This window comes from Mastigoproctus giganteus, chromosome 10 (assembly GCF_048544385.1).
Source record: "Mastigoproctus giganteus isolate SK-2022 chromosome 10, ASM4854438v1, whole genome shotgun sequence".
NCBI lineage: Eukaryota > Metazoa > Arthropoda > Arachnida > Uropygi > Thelyphonidae > Mastigoproctus > Mastigoproctus giganteus.
In genome coordinates, this window is record NC_143584.1 from 22291533 (window position 1) to 22311201 (window position 19669).

The 19669-nt window shown below is 35.4% G+C and overlaps 1 protein-coding gene across 1 annotated transcript in view; it reads right to left on the bottom strand.

Moving 5' to 3' along the window:
- The window catches only part of mRpS17 (mitochondrial ribosomal protein S17), a 31616-nt gene that overhangs the window by 11168 nt on the left and 779 nt on the right, over positions 1 to 19669 (bottom strand). Inside the window, exon 2 of the mRNA XM_090383349.1 lies at positions 1445 to 1522. Within this exon, the coding sequence (XP_090239475.1) occupies positions 1445 to 1522 (78 nt within the window). The remainder of the gene's footprint in view (positions 1 to 1444; positions 1523 to 19669) is intronic.

Genomic DNA, 19669 nt, shown 5'->3' on the forward strand with positions numbered 1-19669 from the left:
CACAGAACCTGTTTCTAACAATTTTTTATGTTATTTCGCTATGGTATGATGCTGAGGTGGATTCTATTTGTATTCCTGTCTGAATTTCGTCTGCACAGTAACAGGAAACTTTAATTCGGCAAACCAAAGGCAACACTGAACTTTCTGTTGCATGGTGAATGGCACCATTTTGATAAGTGTCGTGCATGTACAACAGTACTCAGTAATCAATTGCTCTTCTGGCTACACAAGTTTAGCGGTTTCTGTACCTGCAAAAAAAAAACTGTTATTCTATCATTATTAATTTATAAAATATATACATTTTTTATTGTAGCAATTCTGCTAGACACCCTTTATTATAAATTAACTGGATTTCTGATTTGTGGTATTCCAAGCACTATTTAGCATGAAAACATTTTTTAAAATAATTATTGAAAAACGTTATTTCAGCTGTTACCTGGTTTGGATTATTATGATTGAACTATATATTTACATTCGTATTTCTCTTTATTATAATCTTCACTGGAAATTTCTCAGAGTTGTGAGTTTTCAGAGAGTTTGTCTGAGAATCAAGCCACTTGAATTGTTCATTTCCTACCTTGAATTCAAGCCACTTGAATCAACTGAAATGGCAAGAATAATGCTGCCCTTGTTCCAGGAGTGATCTTATCAGAAATCATGAAAAATGCTTACAAACTGATGGCACAAAACTCCTTTGAAACAGCCTTCCACTGTATCAATGAAATATTGCCACCAGCACTAGAGGATGCATATAATTTTATGGAACACTGTTTATACATTCTGTCACAGCTGTTTGTGTCTTCATAGTGATGGCTTTTCATTATTACTTGAGCTAAGATCAGAAAGAAGTCTGGTAGTGATGAATATGATGGAATGAAGTAAGATCGGGATTTGGCTTTTATCCAAAAACTGTTGGATAAGACTTGTGTGAGGGTTTGCACTATCATAATGAAAGAGGAACTGATTTTTCCATTCTCACACCTCAGGGGGGCAGTGACAAATGTTTGCGAGTTAGCATATTCTTCTACGTTTTAATTAATACTTTTACGTGCACGGACAAACTCCTTATGCACAATATTTTTTTTGTCGTAAAAAAAAAAAAAGAAAAAATTCAACAGGCATTTCACTTTCAACTTCTGAGTAAATTTTTTTTTTTTTTTTTTTTTTAAGGGAAATGATAGTTCCCCTCTGCTCTTGACTTGCTTCACTGACAGAAAGCACTAACTTCATATTGGGGGCAGAAACTTTCAACTTTTCCAGCAATCTTTTCACCTTTTATGTTTTCTGTTATTCTCTCATTTCTATAATATACATTATATTTGAGCTTCAATTATAATTAGACCTGGAATAGTAATACTTACAATTTTGAACTTTATTATTAATGTCATCATAAATATAAATTTGCTTTTAGATATGTAAAACTGAAGAAATTACTCATACATACTTTTATTATGACAAAATCTCCAGGCCTGCATATTTCATGTGGATCATAAGCCAGATATTCATATTTTTGCTTGAAGTACTGAAAATAATAATAAAAAAATTAAATATATATTACCTATAATAAACAGACAAGTGAGTTTAAAATATATCATAGTTATTCTACTTTTACATGGTTGATAACATTTATTAATTACTGATGTAGCTGAGTAATCAGTGCGAGAGTGAAGCAATGCTGTGATGAGAAAATTGTCATTTTGAAATAAGTCCTTCAATGTAGGAGAAATGGTTATGAGTGAGGAATTTAACTGAATCACTGATTAAGAGTCATCAAGGGTCCAAAAGATTCAATTCCAAAAATTCCCAAGGGAAATGATAAAGTAACTTTATGGACTGTTCTTGGAGCCTTGCACTCAAAGCGGGCCTACTACTGTTTGTTATTCCCTTGCGAAATCAGTTTTGATCCCCAAAGGCAGATACTGCCTTTGTTCTTTTTTTTTTGTTGGGGGGGGATGGGGGGTTAAGAGAATAGGAAACTAAAACATCTGAATATATCTTCAAAAATACTTTTAATATTATTAAAATTACAACTGTGAAGTTTTAGAGATCTGCAAGTACTGTGTTAATAGACTAGTAAAGGATAGCGAAAGCTTAAAAAACGGTACTCACCTTGAATTAATCTGCGATGGTTTACTTAGGCAGCGTGGTTAATATTTAGGTTGAATTGTTAAATTAAAAGGGAGGAAGTAGGTAAGTGTTGACTGAGTTAAAATAGGCGCAAGGAGACAGAAGCATACACATCCGATCCTTGGTTGTCATTGAAGTAAAGAAGCAAAAGAATAATTGAAAACTAAATAGGTGAATATGGTGAAGCCAATAGTCGTCACGGGGACTTTCGTCAGTTAAAATGTCTTCAGTTGGAAATGTATGGAGAGAGAAAGAGCATGGTATTTAAAAATTAAATTTTACTCTCGTGATGCCTTTTTTGACATGTGGGAACTTTAATCGCGAGAGGTTCCAAATTGGGGAAAGATTGAAGGGGAGTTTGGAATTTAGAATTTTGAGGTTTGGGTGGTGCTGGTATCATTCAGTAGCTAGGGCTTCATATTGAAGTATTCTGTAGCTGGACTTTAGTTTTATGATGGAAATGGCAGAGTCAATGAGAGGGTTATGGGTCTGGGCATGAATTGTAAGTTCTGTAAAAGATTGGTTAGACGTGAGACTATGGAAATGATAATATGCACGGGTGTTGGATGTTTTTGATGAGCCAAATTTTGTAGACAATTTATGAGGTATATTATATTATTAAGGTCACTTGTAGGATATTTGTGTGTGTCTTTATAGGCACTGAAGAAGGATCCTAATTTGCTGTAGGTTGAAAAAACAAATGAGATATCAGTGTCATTAAATAGATGGCAGAACAGTCCTACGAGTTCATTGTGGTAGGGGAGGACTATGCGGATGTTTGTTTTATTATTGTCTTTGGTTGGATTGTTAAGTTTAATTTTATTTTTAGTGATGGAGATTGTGTTTAAAATAAGTTGGTGGGGGTAACCTCTGGATATAAATTTCTCAGTGAGATACTGGATTTCGTTGTAAAGGTCGATTGGTAAGGAGCTGTACTTTAGTGCATTGTGAATTTGATTATATAAAACTGCTTTTTTGGTGTTTAGGGGGTGATGAGAGGCAAAATGTAGGTATTTACCGCTGTTTGTATTTTTCCTGAAAATTTTCGTATTTAATTTTGTGCCTGTTATATAGAGAGTGAGATCGAGGAAATTTATCTGTTTGTTTTGTCCAATTTCAAGGGTGAATTTAAGTCTGTTGTGCAGAGTTGAGTTTTACGAAGAGGTTATCAATGATGGATCTGTTGCCTATTGCAAGAATGTTGCTGGCGTAACGCATGTATAGTTTTAATTCAGGGGGAAAGGGGTGTAGAATTTGGCTCTCAATGGCAGCTAGGTATATTTCGGACAATGGGGCCGAAATGCCTAGGCCCGTTGGTAAGCCAAATATTTGTTTGAAATTTTTTTTTGTTAAATCTAAAAAAAAATCTTGCTTCAAATAGAAGTGTGGTGAGCTCAAGAATATGCTCTATAGAAAGGGAGGTATGTTTTGTTAAGATATTGTCTGTTTCTAAAAACTTGTGTAAAGGCTTGTAAAGTAAATGAATATGGACATTAGTGTAGAGAAAAGTGACGTCATAGGAAGCTAAGATGTCTGTATCGGATATTGTAACATTATTGATTTTTTGAAAAGCCTTGATTGGTGTTATTGATCTTGAATGTGGAAAATTTAGTAAGAGGGGTTATAATTTTGACCAGAAAGGAGGATAAATTAACGAAAGCTGATTTGCTGTATGAAACAATTGGCATTAAAGGGTGGTCGGTTTTGTGTAATTTAATGATTCCAAACATGTGGGGGAGGATGTTATTGCGGATTCCAATTTGCTGTAGTGTGGAAAAGTTGATTTCCTTATTTTGCCTGAGTTTCCTGAGAATTATGTCGAGTTTGTTTTTAAGTTTTATGATGTTATAAATTTTCATTTATGTATGTATTTGGATCTGCTAAGATGGATTCTAATTTTTGGTGTAGGTATCTTTATCTATTATAACAATCGTGTCTCCTTTATCAGCTTTTTGAATAATAACGTTAGAAGTTTTACTGAGTTTATGAGTTGACAATAATAAAACAAACATCCGCATAGTCCTCCCTTACCACAATGAACTCTTAGGACAGTTCCACCATCTATTTAACGACACTGATATCACCCTTGTTTTTCAACCTACAACAAATTAGGATCCTTCTTCAGCGCCTATAAAGACACATATATCCTACAAGCGACCTCAATAATATAATATACCTCATTAATTGTCAACCAAACTGTAACACATGTTACATCGGAAGTACTACTACCAAATTTGGCTAGCAAAAACATCCAACACCCATGCATATTATCATTTCCATAGTCTCATGTCTAACCAATCTGTTACAGAACTTACAATTCATGCCCACAACCACAACCCCCCTCATTGACTCTGCCATTTCCATCATAAAACTGAAATCCAGCTACAGAATACTTCAATATGAAGCCCTAGCTATTGAATGGTACCAGCACCACTCAAACCTCAAAATTCTAAACTCCCCTTCAATCTTTCCCCAATTTGTAACCTCTTGTGATTAAAGTTCCCACATGTCAAAAAAGGCATCACGAGAGTATAATTTAATTTTTTAAATACCATGGCGTTCTCTCTCCATACATTGCCAACTGAAGACGTTTTAACTAACAAAAGTCCCCGTAACGACTATTGGCTTCACCATATTCACCTATTTAGTTTTCAATTATTCTTTTGCTTCTTTACTTCAATGACAACCAAGGATCGGATGTGTATGCTTCTGTCTCCTTGCACCTATTTTAACTCAGTCAACACTTACCTACTTCCTCCCTTTTAATTTTATTTAATTTAGCAATTCAACTTAAATATTAACCACGCTGCCTAAGTAAGCCATCGCAGATTAATTCAAGGTGAGTACAGTTTTTTAAGCTTTCGCTATCCTTTACTAAAATTACAACTGTAATTATTATTGTAATGTTATAAATGGGAATAGTGCATAATTTTCTATTCTCTCTCTCTCTCTCTCCCCCTGCCTCTCCTTTATGGATTTAAGTGCACGTTTATTTTATGTTTTTTATTATTATTATTAACATTCATATGATACAGAAAAACCCAATTTTCAGGCATTTCAACTGCATGAAGAAATAAATAAAATAAAACAATTTTTTTTAAATTTCATTTATGGCATAATAAGACACTAAAGAACATAAACAAGTAATATAAAAATTTTAAAATAATGATTTAAATATGTTATATCTGGATTAAGAATAGTGGTGTATTTACATACAGATGCACTAAAATAAAGAAATTTTCTACTTATACTCCAGGACAGGCATATAAGGTCATAGAAGTTTGAGAGAGAAAATACAAGAACTGCACATATCCAGCAATTACATGAACTAGAACCACGGTCCACTCACATATATGCACCATTGTACCTTTCACATTTGAACAGTCAACTTTGAGGGTGGGCACCTAAGGGCTACTAATATCGGGGCCCCAAAAAGTTCAAATACACATAAATAAATATATAAAATCTTATAGCAGTAGGAGCTCTAACTAATCTAAATACTTTACTGATTAGAATCTGCAGATAAATGAACCACTAGGTGGCAGTGATCACAGTGTGTTGAAGTGGGATTTACTCAAGGAGGTAACTACCATCAGAGGTAAAGGGAAGGGTTTTGTTTTCGTAAAGGCGACTATGATGGTCTGAGACAGTATTTAAATTCTATACAGTGGGACCAACTGATGATGTTACCAACAGCAAACTCAAAATGGGAAGCATTCAAGGAACTAATCTTGGAGGCTACCAGGCTTTACATACCAACTAAGAAATATTGTTCAAGGTTTAGGCCTAAATGGTTGTCAGATGAACTAATGAGACATGTGGCAGAGAAGAAAAATGCATGGGATACATACAAATTAATGGGTGACATGGAAGCCTATGATAGATATAAGTTGGTCTGTAACCAAGTCACAAAGGAGATTAGGCAGGCAAAGGCAGACTACGAAAAATCCTTGGCAAAGGATGCAAAGAAAAACAGAAAAGAGTTCTTTACATATTTAAACTCAAGAAGGAAAGGGATGAATCAGATTGGTCCACTGGATATTGATGGTTCAACAGTTGAGGATCCTGCACAGGTGGCTAACAATCTAAACGAGTATTTTGCATCTACATTCACGCATGAGGAGTTATTCAGGAAGGAGAATGATGTAGGTAAAGTAAACATTGGCAGTGAGCTGGATGATTTTGTAATAACTGAGAGGAAAGTGGAGGAGAGATTGTTGAGGATAAACATAAAAAAGGCACCTGGGGTGGATGGAATCTATCCAGTTATATTAAAGGAGGCAGCAAAGGAAGTAAGCAAACCCCTAGCCATAATTATGAGAGCTTCTTTGGACTCAGGGGAGGTACCCATAGACTGGAGATGTGCAAATGTAACCCCAATTCACAAAGGAGGATCAAAGGCTGACACAAGTAATTATAGACCTGTTAGTTTAAGTTCTGTTCCAGGTGGAGGCACTGGTGGAGGCACTAGACAAGAATTCAGTTATAGCTCAGATGCAGCATGGTTTTGTTAAGGGCAGGTCTTGCCTGACCAATTTGATTGGATACTATGATGTAGTCACAAAAGAACTGGATGCAGGGAATAATTTTGATATTATATATTTGGATCTTAGAAAGGCTTCTGATACTGTTGCACATGGAAGACTGCTGCACAAATTGGAGCAGAATGGCATTGGAGGCAAATTGCTGCTATGGATAAGGGGATGGTTGAGTGGCAAAAGACAGAGTGGTAATCAATGGACACTGCTCAACGTGGACTAATGTTATTAGTGGAGTTCCTCAGGGTTCAGTGTTGGGTCCATTGTTGTTTTTGGTGTTTATGAATGATACTGATGATGGGATATCAAGTTTAATGTCCAAGTTTGCAGATGATACAAAGGTTGGCAGGGTTGTTAAGGACACTACTGACGCTATGCTGCTGCAACAGGATCTGGAAAGGTTGAACAGATGGGATGAGAGGTGGCAAATGAAGTTTAACATTGACAAATGTAAAGTACTACATTTGGGAAACAGTAATCCCAGAGCAACATCAACTCTGCGGTACTACACTGACAGTGATGGAGAATGAAAAGGACCTGGGGGTAATTGTGCAGGCAGATATGAAGTTCTCTGAGCAGTGCAGACGAGCTGCAAGAGTAGCTCATGGTGTCTTGTCAATGATATACAGGAATTTTTCTAGCAGGGATAAGGAGGTGATTATTCCCTTGTATAAGGCAATGGTTAGGCCACATCTTGAGTACTGTATACAGGTCTGGAGGCCTCATTTCAAGAAGGATGTAGTGCTGCTGGAACGGGTACAGAGAAGGGCAACAAGATTAGTGAATGGAACAAAGGGTTGCTCTTACGAAGAAAGGCTTAAGTTTTGCAAATTACAGAGTCTGGAGACTAGGCACCGGCGAGGTGATCCGATAGAGGTGTATAACGCTTTGAATGGTTTGAGCATGCTCAATGCCAATGGGATTCTTCATCTTGCTCAGAATAATCACCTCAGAGGGCATAAATTCAAATTGAGGAAGGACGGATGTCGGATAGATGTGCGGAAATTTGCCTTTGGCCAGCGGGTGGTTGGTTGGTGGAACCGAGTTCCATCACTTGTTGTTGAAGCTGATAGCCTAAACAAATTTAAAGCTCAACTGGACAGGTATTTCGAACGAACGGAGGGGTGAAATGGGAGTGGTGTGTGTTTTTTTTTTTTTTTTTTTTGGCTGATGCTGAATAAGCTTGCTTTCTTGCATCATATGCCTCTACTAATGCTAATGCTAATTAAGAAATATAATTTTAGACACTTGTCAACTACATCCATTCATCAACTGTACCTTTTTCAAGAAAATTCTCTCGCTTAGAACTGATGTTGCAACTATACAAAAATGTGCTTTGGACCATTTTGAAAATCCTGGGATTTTCTGTTTGCTTTATTTTAGTGGAATCAATCGAGGTACCACTAAAATGCACAGGAGATTCTCTAATAATGGTAGAGAAAATTAAAGTTAAATAAACAAACAGACAAATTAATGACTAATACATAAATTACAAGTTAAAACAGATGCATATATACAATCACTAGATAGAATAAAGGAGTACTATTTTTGAAGGTGGCGATAAAATAGCCATTGTTATACTGGCTGGTACAAGTTTCTCATTTTTAAAAACTTCAGACACACTGGCATCAATTAATATTTGCTTGAGAGTAGAAGACTCAGAAGTTGTTTAAAAGCAGTGAACAAGACATATCGTGCATTCCTAAAATGCGGGCATTCGAGCAGTATATGCCAGATAGATAAAATGTTCCTCACACTGCTCGCATGGGGGAGGAGGATCAGCAGCGCTCAGCAAGAAAAGAAAAAAAAAAAAAAAAAAATGCATGGGCCAGCCATGTCTGATGTGAAGTCGGATTAGAATAACTTTCTCTCTGGGTATCTTGTGAAAATTGGAGTTCTAAGACATGATAACTGGTTTTGTCCGATGCAGTTTCTACAGAGCTTGTCAAACTGTAGTGATATATTATAGGATTACAGTCTGTATATGGACCAAATCACTGTAACCACTTAGGGCCACTACAGATTTGCTCGCCTCATCTGCTAACTCTCATTGCCTCTAATTCTACTGTGACCTGGAATCCAGAAAAACTGTACTCCCAAACCATGAGAGAGAGAGAGAGAGAGATAGTAGCATATTATGGATTCTACATAAAACTGGACAGTGGAGTGTATTGGGTATCATGCAGAGTGTAGTGCACTCATTGAATTGGTATACAAAATACACTTTTTATACTGCATGGTTTAATCCGGGGGGGGGGGGGGGGGGTTCACATCTGGTGAGTATGGGCTTGGCACACCCAGGGTCCTGAGCTGGATATCATCATTCTTCTCTTTCTTGGTGATTTCCCCCCCCCCTCTCTCTCTCTCAGGGTAACTAGGGAATTTTTTTTTTTAGCTCTTGCAGTATAAGCCTCAGGCTTCCTTGCACCATATAGCTAATAACAATAATATGTGCTCCAGATCAAATCTTATAGCATGTTATTGATAAAGGTATATCAGGTTTAATGTCCAAGTTTGCAGATGACACAAAAGGTTGGCAGGGTTGTTAATGACAGTAATAACAATATGCTACTCCAACTAGATCTAGATAAGTTGGGAAAATGGGCCGATAAGTGGCAACTGGAGTTTAACATTGACAAATGCAAAGTACTGAATATGGGTAGCAATAACCGAAGAGAAACATACCAACTGGGTGGTATGTTTCCTACACTCCCTACACTCAGGGAAGTGGAAAGTGAAAAAGACCTGGGGGTAATTTTGCAGCCAAATATGAAGTTTGCTGAGCAGTGCAGACAGGTTGCCAGAGCAGGTCATGGAATCTTGTCAATGATATACAGGAATTTTGCTATCAGGGAGAGGGAGGTGATAATCCCTTTGTATAAGGCAATGGTCAGGCCACGCCTTGAGTACTGTGTACAGATCTGGAGGCCTCATTTTAGGAAGGATGTAGAGTTGCTAGAAAGAGTACAGAGAAGGGCAACAAGATTGGTGAGGGGAACAAAGGAGTGCTCTTACCAAGAAAGGCTTAAGTTCTGCAAACTGAAGAACTTAAGATGTTCTACAATATCAATGTTGCGATATTTCATGTTATTTGGCTTTGCCATTTTCAGGGGATGCCAGCCTACACTTGTTCATATTTTGGTTTGTAAATTATGCTGTATTGGCTTTATTTAAGGTATTTTAGGTATATATTCCTTTCACAAAACTTTCTCTTAATTTAGTTATCCCTTTTGTTCTCTTTGATGTTTCTTTATTTAGAACTGGTTTTTGTTGTATTTTCTTATCCATTCCGCTGACATTTTAATTTACATATGTAACTTAATTTATATTATATCTCAGACATGTCGGCGCCTCTGTAGCCAGGAGCAGCAGTGCATAGCACACGTTTCTTGATTAGACCGGGGTTCGGGCCTGTGACCACCAAATACGGCGGATGTGGAAAGGTCAAGGAATAACCACCACATATCCCTGGAGCAATATGGCCTTAGTTGCTAAAGCTCCTAAAAACCAAATAACAAACAAACAAACAAACAAACAATCAGACATGTCACTCATGCTATGCAGTCACTGATTTTTGCCATTTCCTCTTAATTTTACTTTCCTTCTTTCTTTATATTCTCTGCTTTAGTTTTATTGTTATTTTTTACAATCTATTAAATAATTTAATATATATATATATTAAAAAACTGAGTTTTTTCATAAAATGATTGTAAAGATTTGGGAAACAGGACAAAGTATATATTGTATGTAAAGGCAGTAACCAGGGTTTCCCCTATATGCCGCCAAGTCATCTAACGGCAAAGTGCCAAGGCTGGCATTTAAAAAAAAAAAAGATCAAAATGAAATGCTTGTATCTTTATGTGTATATTAATGTGTGTTTTGTTGTAGGTTGTAAGCCAGCACCTGGCATTTAGCAGTCAGGTGGCAGGAGAACAAAGGCTCCCCTACCCCGCCGGTCCCAAGCCACGAGGAGGCAGCCAGGTTCTACTATCAAGAGACATGTAACGAGGTTGTCACAAGGGGAACCTCAAAATAATTAAGAAGGGAAAAGGGAAGAGAGGATGAATAAAAAGGAACAGAAGAGAAGAGGAATATAGGTATCCTCTAGAAATATAAGCAAAAGAAAATAAAAGAGAAAAGTAAGAAGACTACAAGGAACAGGTAATTAAAAACTAATTAACAGCTATGCATATACACATACAATCAATTTTACCCAGTAATCATAATAAACCCAGTCATAATATCAACCATTAGGGCAGATAATAACTTAAAATCAAATTTAAAACTTCAAAAACAACAAGGCAAGAATCATACCAATAAGCAATCGAAAGACTGCAAATCAATAAGATTACAAAACCTTGAAAAACTTAAAACTAAAACAGACAATCAATCAGCAAAACCCCCAACAACACGATTAATGCAAGATAACTCATAAGGTAATTAATCTAATACCACTTCCAAAATCCAAGATACAATCAGAGAGCAAGTCCAAATAGACAACTTAAAATTTAACTTAACAACAATCAAGCAGTATTTTATATTTTAACAAGTGATAGTCTGAACCATCCCGACACCAGAAAATTGGGATCAGGGTCAAGCCAGCAAACACAAATACAGGCTGTCACAACAGAGACATCCAAACAAAACAAGAAGAAAACATTAATGTTGAGAATCCTCAACCAGTACTGATAGAAATTTACTAAACAGCCACGACAACTTCTATAATATACAAGTTAAGCTGAAACTATCAGCACGAGCAAACAAATAGAAGTTAAAACGATAAAACAGGTCATAAAATCTAAAATCCTTTATGCAGCAACTCGCATAGAATCATTTTAAATAAGTTCAGGTTTAAACAACTATTAAGGTTATTAAGGCAACATAACACCTGCTGCCAAAGACATGACCCAAGCTATGGATGTAAGACCTACTAAAACCCTGAATCATCAGCTAAAAATAATTAGCATGAACAATTCATCAACAGAACAAGGTGAATTAACAAAATACAGTTAGCCAACTAAATGCAATGTCCCTCTGCAACCCACAGAGACAACAGGATGATATTTACATTAAGAACATAATTTAAAGTAATGTAGCATATATAATTCACCAACGAAACAATGTGAATTAACAAAATACAATTAGCCAACAAACAAAATGGCCCTCTGCAACCTGCAGAAACAACAAAATAATATTTACATTATTAACAACATCGTAATTTTATAACCCTTAGAAGACAGTTCATGACATTATCATAATATACAATTGAAGCCATGTAAGGCACAGAGACTGCAAAATTCAATTTACATTATTAACAACACAGTAATTTTAAATCCTCATAAAAGAAAATTCACAACACTAACTGAAGTATGCAAAAGAAGCTTACATAGATACTACTAATAATAAGCTAGAAATACTACACAAAAAAATCAAGTAATTATCAAAATACATTTAAATAATTGTAAAAAATAATTTAGCATTAAACAATAATTCAACAAAATAAAAAAGTTTATTGCCACCTGCAGTAAGCAACAAAAACAAAATTTTTTTTACATTAATTACAGAGAAGCTTAGTTTAAGAACTCATTAATAATAATAACAACAAGATTTAACTCAAATCATTATATACAGAAAAACTTGATCTAGAGCTGTTGACAATAATCAGAACCACTCATAAAAAAAAAAAAAAAAAAAAAAACACACACACAAGAGGGGGACAACCAAAATATCAAAAAAGAAAATCAGCACCCCAAACAACCAAATTTTTATCAAACAAGCAACAGCGTAGAAAAACCAAAGAAACCGCAGAAAGTCCAAAGCAAATAAAAGACAAAACTATAAATCAAGAGAAGCCAATCTCTTATGATGGTTAAAGATTTTTTCTGCAAAAGTGGAAAAAGCATTATAGATTTTTTCTGCAAAAGTGGAAAAAGCATTATAGTTTTCTAAAGTCTTCACCAAACTTGGGAAACAGGTCAGTGGCCATCAGACTGGAAGAAATCAATTTTCATTTCTTTACCAAAAAAAGAGATTGAAAATTTGATCTCAAATTACAGAACTATTAGCTTAATTTTCATGCTAGCAAGATTCATACTAAAATCATCCTAAGCAGAATTTCAAGAAAACTTTAAGAAGAAATGACAGATGAGCAAGCAGGTTTCAGAAAGGGTAGAGGGACCAGCGATCAGATCCTAAGTCTACGACTGATTATTGAAAAATGCAATGTTCCAGTCATTTTGTGTTTTATAGATTATTCCAAAGCATTTGGTTGTGTTCAACATGAGAAACTATGACTAACGTGGGATTCCCAATCCATATAATTCAGCTGATTAAGCTACTATACCAGGAACAGAAAGGAACTGTGAGATCCAACATGGAAAGCACAGACTTTTTCAAAATTGTTAATGGTGTCAGGCATTTTGTCACCTCATCTTTTTAATATTTATGCCAAAAATATCATAATAAAGGAAATTTATGGGAAAACACTACAACAAAAATTAAAAGAAACTATTCATTATCTGTGGAAAATATATGGGAGAAAACCAAACAACTGACTAAAGATGCAGCCTTAGAAACCTTGGAAACAAAACCAACACATCCTTGAATTACAGCAGAAATTTTAGATGTATGGATGGAAAAAAGACAAATGGAAACCTCCTAAACAAAGAAAATAGTCAAGACAAAAGGGAAAAATATAAAGCTCTAAAAAGCAAAATAGACAACCTATATAAAGCTGCTAAAAGGAAATGGTTGAAAGACAAAGCAAAGCAGTGTGAAGAGGCAAATAAATGCCATGATTCTAAAACAGCTTATAAAGGAATTCTCTAAAACATACATTCCGAAAACACTGACAATGAAAAATAAACAATATAAAAACAGGAAACACGCAAGAAATTAAAAAAATATGGAAAGAATATTACCAAACCCTGTTCAAAGGGGAAAGAAAAAACACTCTTGCCTTAGATAATAGAAGAGATAAAGCACCCTCAATAACAAAAGAATAAGTTTGGAAAGCAATTCGAAAAATGAAGAATGACAAGGCACCCGGAAATGATGGTATCCAAGCAGAATTATAGAAATTTGGAGGCGATGCAATGTTAACACCTCGCACAATTGTTTAATCTAATTTTATTTACAGATTATATACCAGAAGACTGGAAAAGTGGAATAATAGTATCTATACACAAAAAAAGGAGATAAAGAAAATTGTCAGAATTATAGACCCATTACCCTTTTAAACCATATATATAAAATATTTATAAGGATCTTACAAAATAGGATAATTAAAACATACGAAGAAACAATAGGGGAAGAACAAGCAGGATTTAGAAAAGGCAGATCAACAATAGACCAAATATTCACACTAAACATCATTACAGAAAAACATTGGAATAAGAAGAAACCTCTTTCTGTGCTTCATCGATTTCAAGCAGGCATTTGACTCTGTAAACAGAGAAAATTTAATGAAGCAACTACAAAAAAACAAGAGCAATAGTAAAATTCAACAACCTTAAAACAGAGATATTTGAAATAGAGAAAGGAGTCATGCAGGGATGCCCTTTATCTCCATATCTATTTAATATCTACCTAGAAGAACTAATGAAATCAATTGAAGAAAAAAAAAGGCACAATAATAAATGGAAAAAATATAAACCACATAAAATATGCAGATATTGTGATTTTAACAGAAACCAAAGAACAACTAAAAGAAATATTAACAAACATCGATTATGGAATTAATATTAATATAAATAAAACCAAAGTAATGCAAATCGAAAAAAAAACATAGAAGACAAACATAAACATCCAAAATCAACAAATAGAACAAGTACAAAAATTTATATACCTGGGCTCTCTAATAATCAGAAACGTAAGTAATATTGACCAAATTAATCACAGACTGAACATCGGATGGACAAACATGAACAAACTCAAAAACATATGGAAGAGCAATAAAATCTCAAATAGTCTAAAAATTAAACTATACGAAACTGTCATCATACCCACAGCAACTTATGGATCAGAGAATTGGAGAATAAATAAGAAAGAAAGGCAAAAAATAATGTCAGTTGAAATGAGATGTCTAAGGAAAATCAATAAAACAAACTGAAGAGAACATAAAACTAATGAACAAGTAAGGAGAGATCTAAATTTTGAACACAGAATAATAGAGCAGATCTATAAAAAACAACTTCAGTGGTTTGGACATGTGAACCGGATGAAACAACACAGGTTGCCTAATGTAGTACTGAAAGGAAGAATTGGAGATAAGAGACCACCAGGAAGACCCAAAGGAGAATGGCTCCAGTGCCTAAAGGAAAACACAGGCTTTGAGTTATCAACAAATGATGCAAGATTCAAGAGATCGACAACAATGGAGGAAGAGATCTAAATAGGGACTCAACCAGTGCGAAACGGAAGCGTAGAATGATGAATATCATGTGTGAAGCTTTGGAAGATTAGACACTGGCATCAAAATTGGAGGACTGAAGATAAACAATCTTCATTATGCAAATGATACTGTGCTAATCTGCAATTAGCAAGGATCAGCTTAAAGAAACTCTGAGGAGAGTTTGTGAAGCAATTAAAAAAAAAAGACTGTTTCTGAATGTGTGTAAAACTAAAATTATCATGACTGGTGATCTCAGTTCCAGTAAAGTGAAGTTTAATGGGCAAGATATCGAAGAAGTTGATGAATCTGTTTACTTAGGGTCAAGAATAAATAAAAATGGTGACTGCTCAAATGACATAAAGAGACAACAGGCAATTACCAAAACGTTTGTAATTGATCTGACAAAGTTATCAGGGGCACGTCAAGGGTGTTTGCCGCCTGGGTGCGAGAAATAATTTGTCGCCCTTTAGGCCTATTACATCAACTGTTTTCTCGTCAGTCACTGAAAAGTTAATGAAGACAAGTTCGATTCGTATGTACATGTCTTATTTTGAAGACTAAATGCACAAGGCATAATAATATGTTATGAGTTGAAATTAACTATATAATATTGGTGTAAATACACCATAGTTTACCCATAAGTTTAACTACATGTAGTAGTGTAAAGGCATTTGATTTTATCTCATTGTGGCTACCTTCACAATGAGATACCAGGTATTGCACTACTTTGGTGCCGACCGGGCTAGCTGGGTGGGTAAAGTGCCTGCCTGGCAACCCAAAGGTCACGGGTTCGATTCCCGCCTCGGGCTTGGAACAAAGTACTGCAAAAACCTTGGGAGGTGCATTATGGCCACAGAAGCCTATGCGCCAACAACTACCAAAAAAAAAAAAAAAAAAAAAAAGCACTACTTTGAATAAACAATGCTTCTCTAATAGAGGCAACTACTGTTATTTGTTCTCATTGTGCACCACCAACCCAGACGCGTTTCGGAGCTTGTTGGCTCACTCATTGGTGGGTGTCTCCTGTATTAGAGAAGCATTGTTTATTCGAAGTAGAGCAATACCTGGTATCTTGTTGTAAAGGCAGCCACAATATGAGATAAAATCAAATGATGCCTTTACACTACTACATGTAGTTAAACTTATGGGAAACTATGGTGTATTTACGCCAATATTATATAGTACATGTCTTATGGACCTATGTTACATTACATTAGTCCGGCAAAGATACTGGCGCATCGTCCGGTCGTCTTAACCATCATATGCCAGCAAAAAAAAAAAAAAAAAAAGGTGAATGCCTTTTCAGCTATCAGAGTCAAATTTATTTATCTGCCACCTGCATCTGCATAGGTTAAAATATTTTTTAATGGAGCAATAAAAACACAACTAGTAGATATTCTATACCACTTTTAAAATTAATCTATAAAAAATGATTCTAACAGACAAAGCTCTGCACTGAAAATATAAAGGGAATATTAAAAATAATAAAAACTCTCCATTTAAAGTTTTATAATTATATTTTAATGAAAGTTACAGAAAGAAAATAACAGCATAACATAAAACAAATGGTTTTTCTTTCCACATTTATCAGAAATATAAGACAAAAAAGAATAACAAAAATAAAAATTATAAACAGATTTAAAAAAGTAACTCACATTAACTGCAAAAAACAAACTTTTTACAGAAATATCAACACAAAAAATAAAAGAAATGCAATGTTTATCACAACAAAGAAAAATATATACCTATAGTAAACTATATTAACAATAAAAATTGCATTACCTATACGTCATTACGTAAAATCAATTTTCCTTTCTTTTTATAATTTTTTGTTGAGATTTGTAATATAAGAATTATATAATTTAATGGCCTTTAGCATCGGCGCCCCAAAATATTCAGCGCCCGGGTGCAATGCACCCTTTGCACCCCCAGTCGGTGTGCCCCTGGAAGTAACAGAGAGATCAAAATCTGCCCCTAAAGATGAAAATGAGAATCATTGATTCATTATATTTAAGCTATCAACTAACAGATATAGAGCCCAGTACAGAGAATGGTTACATTAAAGCATCCATAAGTGGCAAATTTTTCCATTTGCCACTTATGGACGATGTGAAGGATGGAATCTAAAAAGAGTTGACAAGAAGAAAATTGAGGCATTTGAAATGTGGTATTACAGGAGAATACTGTGTATTTCTTACCTTGATCGAAGAACAAATGAGTGGCTATTGAATAAAATTGGCAGGCCTACAATTCTTCTTCATAACATCAGCAGTATGAAACTCAAATTTTTTGTGCACATAGCAAGGATGGAAAACTTTCTGTTGAAGAATATAATGAAAGGAAAAATCAAGGGGAAGAGGAGCAGAGGAAGACCTGCAACTAGATGGAAGGATGGGATCAGTGAACTTTTGGGCATGACATTTTGTGATGCTGCTTGCAGGGCACAATACTGATGCAGTTGGAGGAATTTGTTAGTGGCCACAACAGCTCCTCAGGGAGCTACTTGACCAGAAGAAGGATCTAAGTTTTCTGATGATGCAAATGTGACACATGTAAAGTTTGCTTCTGTGCATCATGATGCCAATACTAAGAACTTCACATGTTAAAATTATGCACTTCTGTATTAAGTGATGCTTTTGGGCAGTCCATCCATATAGGTAAACTCTGCAATTATCACTGCCCAAATTCGAATCAAAGAGGGAATAAAAATACTTGTAAGATAATGAAGTTGTCATTATTTCATTCTGATGTCAGTATGTATATAATTGTAAAGCTGGTATGAAGAAAATATTAATTTTCTTCGTACAAGCATCTGAGGAAATACGAATTGTAACACATTTCAGTGAGTTTATTAATATGCAAAATCTTTTATTTATTATTAAATTAGCATTAGTAGAGACATACGGCGCAAGAAAGCAAGCTTATGCAGCATCAGCCAAAAAAAAAAAAAAAAACTCCATTTTAGCCCTCTGTTTGTTTCAAATACCTGTCCAGCTCAGCTTTAAATTTATTTAGGCTATCAACTTCCACAACAAAAGATGGAAGTCTGTTCCACCAATCAACTATTCACTTGCTAAAGGCAAACTTCTGCACATCAATCCTAAAACTGTCTTTCTTCAATTTGAATTCATGCCCTTTCAGGTGATTATTCTGAGCAAGAGGAAGAATCCTATCAGCACTGAGCGTGCTCAAACCATTCAAGGCTTTATACACCTCAATCAGATCATCTCGCCAGTGCCTAGTTCCATTCACTCTCCAGACACTGTAATCTTGTTGCCCTTCTCTGTACTCGTTCTAACAGTTCTACATCCTTCTTAAAATGAGGCCCCCAGACCTCTATACAGTATTCAAGGTGTGGCCTGACCATTGCTTAAACATTACACTACTTTTCCATGAGAGCTTTGCTTACATGCACAGTGGTCATATAAGTTGGTTTTCATAACCCAGTAATTTCTTATTTCTCATTATTCACTGTATGATTCCTTTAGCTTCAAAGGAATGAAGCTTGTGCATATGTCTTTTCTTTGGTGGGATTGCTGTTTCATATCTTCTGATGTCAACACTTGCTGAGATCTTGTCAGTAAAATTATTCTTATGAATAATTAATGGGTTATGAAAACCAACTTATATGACCAATGTGCATGTAAGCAAAGCTTTCAAGGATAAGTAGTGTAACGTTTCCATGAATGAACAGTCTTTGAGTGTTTAATTTTCTACTGATCAAATACAAAAAGATAAATGCTTTCAGTAGTTTATTATCCAAACTGAGTCCATCTCTGTCAAAAGGTCATGCCAGTGTTTGGAAAAGAAAGCCCAATGATCACTGAACAAAGAACTATTAGTTCAACCTCATAGCCACTCAATTGACCTGTAAAATACCCCCGTCAAGGTTTGATGTAACCATTCTCTGTACTAGAGAAAAAAAAAAAAAAAATTCCCATTTCACATATCCATTCGCTCTAAAAATTTGTCTAGTGATTCCTTTAATTTATTTAAGCTATCAACTTCCCCAATGACAGATGTTTGTTCCAGCAATAAACTACCCACTGCCTAAATGCAAATATCTGAACATCTATTCTGCAACTGTCTTGCCTCAATTTGATTTTTTGACCGCTCAGGTCTGTAATCTGAGCAAGAGGAAGAATCCCATCAGTATTGAGCCTGCTCAACCCATTCAAGGCCTTATACATCTCAATCAGATTACCTTGCAGGTGCCTAGTCTCCAGATGCTGCAATTTGCAAACCTTAAGCCTTGGCACCGCCGTGGGCAGGAGCAACAGTGAATAGCACACGTTTCTTTATTAGACCGGGGTTCGAGCCCATGACCACCAAATACGGAGGATGCGGAAAGGTCAGGGAATGACCACCGCATATCCCCGGAGCAATATGGCCTTAGTTTCTAATGCTCCTAATAAACTAATAATATTAGTTTCTAATAAACCAAATAACAACAACAAACCTTAAGCCTTTCTTTAAAGGAACCCCTTCATTTCCCTCACCAATCTTGTTGTCCTTCTCTGTACTCATTCTAGAAATTTACTCCGTTCCTAAAACAAGGCCTCCAGACCTCTACACAGTACTCAAGGCACGGCCTGAACACTGCTTTACACAA